Source organism: Oncorhynchus mykiss, chromosome 15, assembly GCF_057628025.1.
Source record: "Oncorhynchus mykiss isolate SJ-2025 chromosome 15, ASM5762802v1, whole genome shotgun sequence".
In the NCBI taxonomy this organism is placed as follows: domain Eukaryota; kingdom Metazoa; phylum Chordata; class Actinopteri; order Salmoniformes; family Salmonidae; genus Oncorhynchus; species Oncorhynchus mykiss.
In genome coordinates, this window is record NC_143036.1 from 24,256,734 (window position 1) to 24,269,715 (window position 12,982).

General features: G+C 43.0%; 1 protein-coding gene across 2 annotated transcripts in view; it reads left to right on the forward strand.

Moving 5' to 3' along the window:
* The window catches only part of c15h8orf34 (chromosome 15 C8orf34 homolog), a 169,808-nt gene continuing 156,826 nt past the window's right edge, over positions 1–12,982 (forward strand). The window contains exon 1 of one of the 2 annotated variants that reach the window (XM_036944104.2): positions 1–607. In XM_036944104.2, coding sequence (XP_036799999.1) covers positions 539–607 — 69 coding nt within the window. In that variant the 5' untranslated portion in view covers positions 1–538. The remainder of the gene's footprint in view (positions 608–12,982) is intronic. The other variant, XM_090199666.1, reaches the window with a different exon arrangement.

Genomic DNA, 12,982 nt, shown 5'->3' on the forward strand with positions numbered 1-12,982 from the left:
ACAGTCAGTACAGCTGCGCGAAAAACCGCACTGTCCTGTTTCTCACATCTGTCTTCCGTCCGGACCTTTAAATACTGCGAGATAGGTAAACAATCTGGAGGAGGGACCCTCTCATCCACTGATACCACTCTCAGCCAATGAGCGAAAGATCCCTAATCACTGTCAAGTAACTATCATTGCCATTGGCTTGGAGCATGAAGCGGTCGCTAGGGAGCCACTCAAGCGTCGCGCTGAGCATGGTCCGGTGCTACTGTGTAGTAAACCAAGTAGAGCGAAGCGCAGCGCGAGAGTACCTGCTACTTTCCACTTGCTACTTTCCACTATGCGCGGTGCGGTGAAGCAAACCCACCGCTCTTGACGCCCCTACTGTATATCTGTTGCGGTTATCCATCGCTGTGTGCACTTGGCTACAGTTGTAGTTCTTAAAGGTGTTTGAATTCGACTCTCGTATAGGCTACCCATTTTAATGAATGTATGGGATTGCCCCAACGTTTATTTTCAAATAATTTACGTTTAATGCAAGACGTATAGTTTCTTCATGGCGTCTCAACAGCAGTCAAGAATTCAGTCGTATCTGGAGAAAAATAAAATTGGACCGCTGTTTGAGGTTAGTGCATTCTTCATTTCAACTAGCATATTTCACCTGTGCATGGCATTGAATGGGACACGCATGTTTTGCTGCAAGCCTGCAATTTATCAGCATCATAAGGCTATGCTTTGGTTTCAATGTAGAAACTTAGATTGATAAAATAGCCTACATGAAAGCGCGTACTATTAAATATAAAAACTAGGTTATACATGTATGGAAATTGCAAGACCCTCTCCCTGCAGTGAATTGGGAAATACAGAGAGCGCACCCCTTTCTGCCCGATAACGATCATCATCACAGATTCGATCTGCCTGCAAGATTGTACTACGAAACCCACTCTCTGTAAATGTAGCTATTGGAAAATATCATTATAAGGTAGCCAGTAGTGGTTGTCTTGTCGCATACTTTCCCTGGCTACCAAGCATGCATGTCCTGGTCGTAGGCATCCACCCCCCTATGATTAGAAAGAGAGAGATGTTTCTGAAAGGTCCCGACGGGTTTACAGGCAGCACAAAGTGGGCAATATCATTCTGTGGAGCTCTAGGTAAAAGCGGTCGGGATAAACTGAGGTATCACACTGACACTGTGCTTGGAGGTTCCAAGCGGCACAAATGTTCACTGAAGAGAAGCAATAATGCTTTGTTTTTTTAATAGCCAAAAGCACTATTAAAAGTGAGACATAGTCTAATAGAATGGAAGGATACATTATTAGGTAAAACAATGTAAATCATCTCACTCATCCTTCATCACAAAATGATCATTGCATTTCATCTGCTACAGTAATGTTTGACTTGAGATCATTGCCTGTTCTACCGTCTGACCATATTAAAATAGTGTACTGCATCTATATGGCTGTTTGGCTGGAGAGTGTTGTTCTCTACCTAGCTACCGTTCTGTTTGTGTAGGGAGTTAATGTAAGTGCTATCGTACAGTATATAGGCTGAGTTGGAACATGCAGATGTGCAGAATAAAGAGAGAATTGCTGCAAGGCATCTGCCTGAAGGTGTACTGATTTAAGTGTGTGGGAAGGTTTGCATGTCTGTGGGAATCTGTTGTCTTCTGGTTTTCATTGACGTCTGTTTGAATGTTGTGTATCAGTCTGAGTTAATGACAGTATTGACTACCACAGCTATACAGCTACAGATACAGTTTTACAGTAGCGCATATAAACTACCCACTAGGCAAAACTGGTTGAATCAACATTGTTTCAATGCCATTTCAACCAAAAAATTCAATGTGATGAATTTTCACCCAATTTTTTAACTAAATCCAATGACATGGTGAAATGTTTTGTTGATTTCACGTTGAATTCACGTTAGTTGACAACTCAACCAAAATGAAATCAAAATGACGTCTGTGCCCAGTTGGTAGCAGCATAATAACTGGTTTTATTCTGGTAAATTCCTCCTTTAAATGTATCAGTCTGAGTTACTATAACGACAGTTGTGCTTACCACACCCCATCATGTTGGTATGATAAAAAGGGTCAGTCATGCTTGTTTGCTTCCCAAATGGAACCCTATGTAGCAGAGATGGTGCCATTTGGGACACATTGGCTGTTTCTCTAGACTGTGTTGGTATGATATCCCAGCTAGAAGAGTCAGTCATGCCTGTTTGCATCCCAAATGGAACCCTATGTAGCAGATATGGTGCCATTTGGGACACATTGGCTGTTTCTGTAGACTGTGTTGGTATGATATCCCAGCTAGAAGAGTAGGTCCTGCTGGTTGTGTAGACGGTAGAGTCATATCTAATTAGAGGGTCAGATGGGGAGATTAACCCTCAGATGCTAGGGAGATACCGACGCCGCACAAACACAGACTGTTTCTCCCGAGGCTCCTCCACACACACACATACACCATCTGCGATAACAAAACTGAGTGTGTGTTGTGTTGCGCCGGGACATGTTTTTGTGGGAGGTTAAGAGAGAGAGAGAGCGAGAGAAAGAGATACAGATAGAGAGAGACGTAGAAAGACAGAATGAGAGACAGAGAGCAATGCTTGAGCGTGTCTGCAAGTATGTATATCTGTGTGTGGTGGTTGTACATGCACTGTGTGTGTGTGTGTGTGTGTGTGTGTGTCCTCATGCAGGTGTGTCACAAACTTCTGATCAGGTCGTCCTTTCCACTGAGCTGCGAATGTAGCAACACACACACATCACACTGCATGTTAATCAGTGCTGGCTAGTATCAAAGAGTGGCCCGGGCCAGCCAGCCCAGCACAGTGGACAGCTGCTAACGTAGCGACTATAGCTCTATAAACTCACATCACTGCTCCCTGCTAGCGTGACTATAGAGCTATAAACTCACATCACTGCTCCCTGCTAGTGTGACTATAGAGCTATAAACTCACATCACTGCTCCCTGCTAGTGTAATGACTATAGAGCTATAAACACACATCACTGCTCCCTGCTAGCGTGACTATAGAGCTATAAACTCACATCACTGCTCCCTGCTAGCGTGACTATAGAGCTATAAACTCACATCACTGCTCCCTGCTAGCGTGACTATAGATCTATAAACTCACATCACTGCTCCCTGCTAGCGTGACTACAGAGCTGTTAACTCACATCACTACTCCCTGCTGGTGTGGCGGCAAAATACCTGTAAACTAGATTAGCAACTATAGCTCTGTACACTCACATCACTTCTCCCTGCTAGCGTAGCGACTCTAGCACTGTACTCTCACATCAGTTCTGACTGCTAACGTAGTGACTATAGCGCTGTACACTAACATCACTGCTTCCTGCTAGCGTAGCAACTCTAGCACTGTACTCTCAAATCAGTTCTGACTGCTAACGTAGTGACTATAGCGCTGTACACTCACATCACTGCTTCCTGCTAGCGTAGCAACTCTAGCACTGTACACTCACATCACTGCTCACACTCGCATCACTGAAGTCGGAAGTTTACATACACCTTAGCCAAATGCAGTTTTCACAATTCCTGACATTTAATTCTAGTAAGAATTCCCTGTTTTAGGTCAGTTAGGATCACCACTTTATTTTAGAATGTGAAATGTCAGAATAATAGTACAGAGAATGATATATTTCAGATTTTATTTCTTTCATCACATTCCCAGTGGGTCAGAAGTTTACATACACTCAATTAGTATTTGGTAGCATTGCCTTTAAATTGTTTAACTTGGGTTAAATGTTTCGGGTAGCCTTCCACAAGCTTCCCACAATAAGTTGGGTGAATTTGGGCCCATTCCTCCTGACAGAGCGGGTGTAACTGTGTCAGGTTTGTACACGCTTTTTCAGTTCTGCTCACAAATTTTCTATGGGATTGAGGTCATGGCTTTGTGATGGCCACGCCAATACCTTGATTTTCTTGTCCTTAAGCCATTTTGCCACAACTTTTGAAGTATGCTTGGAGTCATTGTCCATTTGGAAGACCGATTTGCCACCAAGCTTTAACTTCCTGACTGTCTTGAGATGTTGCTTCAATATATCCACATCATTTTCCGGTTGGGATGGCTTCACGGTTGGGATGGTGTTCTTTGGCTTGCAAGCCTCCCACTTTTTCCTCCAAACATAACAATTTTCATTATGGCCAAACAGTTCTGTTTTTGTTTCATTAGACCAGAGGACATTTCTCCAAAAAGTACCATCTTTGTCTCCATGTGCAGTTGCAAACCGTAGTTTGGCTTTTTTTATGGAGGTTTTGGAGCAGTGGCTTCTTCCTTGCTGAGCGGCCTTTCAGGTTATGTTGATATAGGACTTGTTTTACTGTGGATATAGATACTTTTGTACCTGTTTCCTCCAGCATCTTCACAAGGTCCTTTGCTTTGTTCTGGGATTGATTAGCACTTTTTGCACCCAAGTACGTTCATCTCTAGGATACAGAACGCGTCTCCTTCCTGAGTGGTATTACGGCTGCGTGGTCCCATGGTGTTTATACTTGCATACTATTGTTTGTACAGAAGAACGTGGCACCTTCAGGTGTTTGGATATTGCTCCCAAGGATGAATCAGACTTGTGGAGGTTTACATTGTTTTTCCTGAGGTCTTGGCTGATTTCTTTAGATTTTCCCATGATGTCAAGCAAAGAGGCACTGAGTTTGAAGGTAGGCCTTGAAATACATCCATAGGTACACCGCTTCTAAAGCCATGTCATCATTTTCTGGAATTTTCCAAGCTGTTTAAAGGCATAGTCAACTTAGTGTATGTAAACCTCTGACCCACTGGAATTGTGATTTATAAGTGGAATAATCTGTCTGTAAACAATTGTTGGAAAAATGACTTGTGTCATGCACAAAGTAGATGTCCTAACCGATTTGCCAAAACTATTGTTTGTTAGCAAGAAATTTGTGGAGTGGTTGAAAAACAAGTTTTAATGACCCCAACCTAAGTGTATGTAAACTTCAGACTTCAACTGTACATTCTGACACTCGCATCAATTCTGACTCAGACAAACAGACCTGCCTGGTTGTCATTATGAGAGACACCCTCTCTCGGTCTCTTTGCATTTTTTCTCTTTCTTCTTTATCTTTCGTTCTGTTCATCTCTCCCTTTACCTCTTCATCTCTGTTTCTTGCCTCTCGTTTTCCATCTCTCTGTTTCTCTACCCTCTTTGCTCTCTCTCACTCTCTGTGACATGATGAGTGAATATAGAGTTCATATGCAGTGAAGGAAGGAAGACATGAAACCCAGGGTAGCTATCAGAAATGATTAAAGAGATGAGTATGTGTCTAGGTGTTTGCACCCTTAACGGAGTTGCCAACAACCGGATGTATCCGGTTTTCAAGGATACAGCTAATTCAATCTAGCTTCCTTTTCTCCTGGATACCGGATGTGCCAACTCTGCTCAGGCGTTTATTTTGTGCCTGCTACCTTAGGTTAAGGGGTTTGTAGCTGATTCCCTTGAAAGCTGAGTTTGTAGCTGATTCCCAAACAAGCTTTTGTCATATGGGTCCCCCAGTGTTCAGTAAAATGCATCTACGACTGAGGATGCGTACCAAAATGGCACCCTATTCAAATCTAATTTTATTGGTCACATACACATATTTAGTAGATGTTATTGCGGATGTAGCAGAATGCTGGTGTTCCTAGCTCCAACAGTGCAGTAGTATCTAACAATTCACAACAATACACACAAATCTAAAAGTAAAATAATGGAATTAGGAAACAGATAAATATTAGGGCTAGCAATGTCTGAGTGGCATTGACTAAAAAACCGTATATACATATGAAATGAATTAAACCGTATGTAAACATTATTAAAGTGACCAGTGATTCCATGTCTATGTACATAGGTCAGCAGCTTCTAAGGTGCAGTGTTGAGTACCTGGGTGGTAGCCGGCTAGTGATTGCAATTTAACATTCTGAGGGCCTTGAGATAGAAGCTGGATGATGTCGGAGTGTACAGGCCGTGCCTCGGGTGATTGATGTCCTTGATGATTGCGGGCGGTGCAGTTGCCGTACCAGGCGGTGATACAGCCCGACAGGATGCTCTCAATTGTACATCTGTAAATGTTTGTGATGGTCTTAGGGGCCAATTAGAATTTCTTCAGCCTCCTGAGGCTCTGTGTGGGTGAACCATTTCAGACTGTCAGTGATGTGTATGCCGAGGAACTTGAAGCTTTTCACCTTCTCCACTGCAGTCCCGTTGATGTGAATAGGGAGGTGCTCTCTCTGTTGTCTCCTGAAGTGCACGATCAGCACCTTTTGTTTTGTTGACTCTGAGGGAGAGGTTATTTTCGTGGCACCACTCGACCAGGGCCCTCACCTCCTCCCTGTAGGCTGTCTTGCCATTGTTGGTAATCAGGCCTACTACTGTTGTGTCATCTGCAAACTTGATGATTGAGTTGGAGGCGTACGTGGCCACGCAGTCATGGGTGAACAGGGAGTATCGAAGGGGGCTGTGCACATACCCTTGTGGGGCCCCTGTGTTGACGATTAATGTAGTGGAGGTGTTGTTTTTTACCTTCTCCACCTGGGGGCGGCCCGTCAGGAAGTCCAGGGCTTAGTTGCGCAGGGCGGGGTTCAGACGCAGGGTCCCGGGTTTAATGATGTGCTTGGAGGTTACTATGATGTTGAAGTCAATTAACAGCTAAATGCCTTTAATGATCGCTTTGAGGCAAGCAACACTAAAGCATGCATGAGATCACCGGCTGTTCCGGACGACTGTGTGATCACGTTCTCCGTAGCTGATGTGAGCAAGACCTTTAAACAGGTCAACATTCACAAGGCTGCGGGGCCAGACAGATTACCAAGACGTTTACTCAGAGCATGCGTGGACCAACTGGCAAGTGTTTCTTCACTGACATTTTCAATCTCTCCCGAGTCTACAATACTTACATCTTTCTAGCAGACCACCATAGTCCCTGTGCTCAAGAACGCAAAGGTAAACTGCCTAAATGACTATCGCCCCTCAATCACACTCCACACTCCACTCCCTTTCCCACCTGGACAAAAGGAACACTTACGTGAGAATGCTGTTCATTGACTGCAGCTCAGCGTTCATCTCCATAGTGCCCACAAAGCTCATCACTTTCTAAGGACCCTGGTACTAAACACCTCCCTCTGCAACTGGATCCAGGACTTCTGGACGGGCCATCCCAGGATGTAAAGGTAGGCAGCAACACATCTGCCAGGCTGGACTACAGGAAAAGGAGGGCGGAACAGGCCTCCATTAACGTTGATGGGGCTGTAGTGGAGCGGGTCCAGAGTTTCAAGTTCCTTGGTGTCCACATCTCCAACAAGCGATCATGGTCCGAACACACCAAGACAATCATGAGTGGACGACAACACCTTTTCCCCCTCAGGAGAAAAAAAAGAGATTTGGCATGGGTCCACAGATCCTCAAAAGGATTATACAGCTGCACCATCGAGAGCATCCTGAGTGGTTATATCACCGCCTGGTACAGCAACTGCTCGGCATTCGACTGTAAGGTGCTACAGAAGGTAGTGCATTCGGCCCAGAACATCACTGGGACCAAGTTTCCTGCCATCCAGGACCTATATACTAGGTGGTCTCAGAGGAAGGCCCAAAAAATTGTAAAAGACTCCAGTCACCCAAGTCATAGACTTTTCTCTCTGCTACAGCATAGCAAGCGGTACCAGAGCGCCAAGTCTAGGTCCAAAAGGCTCCTTAATATCTTCTAGCCCCAAGCCATAAGACTGCTGAACAATTAATCAAATGGCCACCCGTATATCTACATTGATTGCAATTGCATCATCTGTGGATCTATTGGGGTGGTATGCAAATTTAAGTGGGTCTAGGGTGTCAGGTAAGGTGGAGGTGATAAGATCCTTAACTAGCCTCTCAAAGCACTTCATGATGACAGAAATGACTGCTACGGGGCGATAGTCATTTAGTTCAGTTACCTTTGCTGTATAGCTTTGGTCCAAAGTAGCACTATTATATCGACAATAGGGTGTGGTCATTCCACGATAATGGAATTACGCTGAGAATCCGATTGTTCCCTTTAAAAATGTAATGCTAAACAAACACATCTGTAGACATTGAAATCAAGGCCGGTCTGGACCGCCCAAAAAACAACGCCTGTGGATGTTGAAATCAAGGCCAGGGCTGACAAAAGGCCAGGGCTGACAAAAGGCCAGGGCTGACAAAAGGCCAGGGCTGACTGACAAAAATGTGACCACTTTTCAACGTCCATGGACGTCCGGTGTCGGTCGGTGCTCAGTGGGTGAGGATGCTGGTCACAGTAAATGGGAAGAGAGGGGGCTTATGGGTAGGTGTCAGTAAGAGCCCGGAGAGGTAACATAACTGGACAGAGATAATAGAGGCAGAGAGAGGGAGGTGTTTTCCAGATTGTTTATTAAACACGCACGCTTTGACCGCCAGACGACAGAAAGAGAAAGAAATCAGTTATCAGCTGAGCATAACAGTATGCCAGTGGAAGGGAGGACAGTAGCCTGTGGTTTGTGACTATTATGATTTCCCATTGTAGCGTATTAAATTGCTGTAATTTCATTACAGATGTTTCAGTAACTCTGTTAACGATTTAGTTACAGAATTACAAGTTTTAATCACTTAAAAAATTATTCATAAAACATTTTATATCAGTAAAAACACTAACTAATTGGCAGGTCTACCTTTACGTGTCACTTCTGTGAACTTTCATTTTCCTCCCTCATGGTGAGGGAGAGACATTAGAAAATATCTTAAAGCCAGGTGGGTTTTTGGTGGCAAAATTAAAAGGTAGGAAGCAATGTTCTTTAAACTTAAAAAAAGCTAATAATTTCTCCAAAACTAAATATACGTGTTGACATTAGTTGACAGGTATTTACTTCAACATTATTGTGTGTTGAAGTATCTCTAATACCTTTTAAATGCTATTTCTGGTAGATGTTAATTACAATGTTTAAAAATGTTTGCCTTCATTTTCCCAAAATATAGACTTTTTTTGACACCCAATTTGATATACTCCTATGAACTTCACATGTTGGTGCTCATGGGTACATTTACATGGACATGACCAGTGCCATTTGGGACATATGCTTCTTGATCATATCAGAGTCTATGTCATGTTAACACACCTTACAGAATCCTGTGAATATAGTGCATGAGTACATGTGTGTCTGCGTGTGTGTGTCGGCTTGGGTCTTTGCGGTGTCGCATAGCACAGAATGTATCTGACTGGCATTTTGATGAGAAAGCCTATCTCTATTTCACTACTGTTGTTTCATTGTTATAAATGGTTTTCTTCAGGAAGACTCCTGTCCTGGCTCTCTACAGTAACATGTTAATGGCACAACCTTAACAAGACAACAGTGCCATTTTAACCATGTCTGTTTGCAGGACATTGCACAACTTATTGATTGTGACTTGCCGTTCTAGGAGGGTATTTCATGACATAAAGACTTGGTTTTATGTCTCTTTTAGGTGTGTTGTTTCTGCCTCTCTCTGTTTCTCTCTCTGTTTCTCTCACTCTCTTTGTGTGTTCCCTCTCTCTGTGTTTCCCTCTTTCAGAACATTGGACTTTACTGTGCCCAGGGAATCCAGGGTATTGATTGTGGCTTGCAGGAGGGTATTTCATGATAAGGGCTGGTTGGTTTCGTGTCTCTCTGAGTTGTGTGTGTGTGTGTGGCTCTCTAAGGTGTGTTGTAGGAATATGACCCACCCCCCCTCCTCCTTGGTCTCCACGTCAACCCCACAATGAGGTCATCCTGCGTTCAGTATGCATGTACAGTAGGCAGTAGACTCCACCTGAAAGATGGTCCCCGCCTTCATTGTTCTCTTTCTCCCTCCCTCTCTCGTTCTTTCTCTCCCTCTCTCACTTTCTTTCATTCTCTTTCTTTCTCTATCTCTCTCTCTCTTCTTCACCCCCTCTCGCTATCTTTCCCCCTCTCTCTCTTGCTCTCTCTCTCCCCCTTCCTCCCTCTTTCTCTCACCCTTTCTCTCTCTCTTTCAATGAAATTCAATTTGCTTTATTGGCATGACGTTACAACGTACATATTGCTAAAGCTTACTTTGGAGATTTACAATGTTAACATAATTCAAATAACAATAATCAATGTTGTCAACGGGACAACAGTAACAACAATCTCTTTCAGAGTAGATGTTGGAGAAGTGCAGTGATATTATAAACGGTCATTTATCCACCTCTACCCTGTCAAATCAATGGCTGTAACTAGTGGTACTGTATGTACTCTATGTAATCCACCTGCGTCATGATTCAAATATGTGTCCCAAATGGCCACCTATTTCTTATAGAGGGCTCTGGTCAAAAGGAGGTCATTATATATGGATCAAGGTACCATTTGGGACACATCCCCAAGTGTCCCTTTCAAGGTTATTAAAGAACGTTTGGAGTATGTGTGATATTATGGACATAACACTCTGACACAATCATCAGAGCTCTGACATGTCAATGACTGAGCTCATCTGGCAAATCTAGCGCTATAGGAATGGCAAGGTAGATGAGCAACGTTCATTGAGCTATAACTGTGTAGGCCTGTGTGTCAGTTTCAATATTTGTGAGTCAACTCATCGGTATTTGCTCTCAACTAATAAAACGGTTACTTGAAATGACCCTGTCAACCGTATAATTTAATATTACACTAAGATATTGAAAAGAGAGAAGGTATTTGTCTAAACAATACCTTCCAAAACTTGGAGCTCCACTCCAGAATAATTGTGGAAATTCAACTATTAATTATATGCCATGGCATATTCCCTGCCTGTCCTTTGGGAGAATGAGCTACTAGTCTCTTCCAATCAAACACCTACTCTTCCCAATTATTTAGCAGTCACTAAAAACTCTGTCCTTTTTAATGTTCTCTCAGAGCTCTTATATGACACCCACTGTTATTTCTATTTCCACTGTACAGTATAATTGATGCATGAACAGGAAAAGGGCCAACTGTATATGAAGGTTAAGTTCCAAATGTCACCCTGTTTCATATATAGTGCACTACTTTTGACTAGATCCCTATTGGCCCTGGTCAAAAGTAGTGCACTGTTAGGGAATAGGGTGCCAATTAGGTGGCAGAGTAAGTAGTGAAATGGGAGGGTGGATAAAAGGTGTTAGGCTTTGGTTCTGTGTGTCTGAAACTTGGAATTATAATAGTTCCTACCATGATCTGTCAATCAAATCCATCCAATTAGGTCACCTCGGGTTTTGTGTTTGAATAGAGGGATTGTTATAAATAGATGATACAATAGAGGAAACAGAAAGCACTGAACATAGCCAATTCCCCAGAGAACGTTGGCTTTGCCTCTTAGTTTGTTTCACTGGTGAAGTCTTCTTAATGAGATAAACTGTACATGTTTCAGTGGATGGGATTTAGCTGTGAGCTTTAGTGTGTGTCCCAAATGGCACGCTATTCCTTTTCATAGTGCACTACTTTTGACCAAAGCCCGTGGGGAATAGGGTGCCATTTGAGACACAGCCTACAGTTCTGTTCAGTTCTCCCCAGGAGGAAGAGCCTGCTTAATGAATGACTGTGTTTATCAGGGAAAGTTTTACTAGCCTCAGGACACGGACAATGCAAATGTGTAGCTGACAGAAAACTTGAATCTTTTGGAAATAAATACTTAATTATCTATCGAGAACTAAAGTCTCGTTCTGTTCATTGTTGAACTCGCGATGAGCGTTCACACTTTCCACTGACTTCCCATTTTTCATTTCCTTTTTAGATGATTTAATGTATTGAATTGTGATGCATTGCAGTAGATTCTACAATATCAGCATTATAGCAACCCATGAACACGAGTAGCATAAGTATGAACCACACACACACACACACACACACACACACACACACACACACAGTAAACAACATGTAGCATTAACTGTATTGCATGTGGATTTGATCCTACAGTAGTTTGCAGTTCCCAAGAAAATAGTGTACCCACATCCCTGACAGGGTTCATGGGATTCGATACTCTCATCTCCACTCTAACCTCATCTACGTTCAGTTGTACTACATTGTGTGTGTGTGTGTGTGTGCTCAGCATCTCCAGGGTCTCAACAAACACAGCTCTATAAAGAGGTCACTCAGAGTAACAGCATCAGTCTCTGACCTCTATTGATCTTCTGCTTTTCTGGGTAACTGATAGGAGGCAGAGAGACTGAGTGTGTGTGAGAAAGTGGGTTGGGCTGTGAAGCCCACAGGTTGTACTTTATGCTGCTTATGCTACACTACACTCTGAGAAAAAGGGGATATCTAGAATCTGAAAGAGTTCTCTGGCTGTCCCCATAGGAGTACCCTGTCCCCATAGGAGTACCCTGTCCCCATAGGACTACCCTGTCCCCATAGGAGTACCCTGTCCCCATAGGAGTACCCTGTCCCCATAGAAGTACCCTGTCACCATAGGAGTACCCTTTTGGAACCCTTTTTTCTAAGAGTGTACTCTGTTAGTGATCCATAGCATAGACTGATCAGTCACTAAGTAAGTTTACATGCACAGTAATACTTTGATATTAATCTGTTTATGGCAGTAGGCAGATTATGCAATAGTCATGTAAACACCTTACTCTGCTTATCTTAATAAATGTGTCACTAGTCACTTTATACAATGGCACTTTAAATAATGGCACTTTAATAACGTTTACATATCTTACATTACTCATATCACATGTATATACTGTATTTTATACCACGTATTGCACCTTGCCTATCGCTCATCCATGTACTTAAATGTACATATTCTCATTCACCCCTTTAGATTTGTGTGTGTTAGGTAGTTGTTGGGGGAACTGTTAGATTACTTGTTAGATATTACTGAACTTTCGGAGCTAGAAGCACAAGCATTTTTTTCTACACTCGCATTCAAATCTGCTAACCATGTGTATGTGACCAATGCCATTTGATTTGATCGGCGTACGGTCAAAATCGAAGTAAGCATCAAAGTAAGCATCGGAGTAAGCATCGAAGTAAGCATTCCAGCGGTGTATTTGATCTGTGAATGTGCCAGCACCA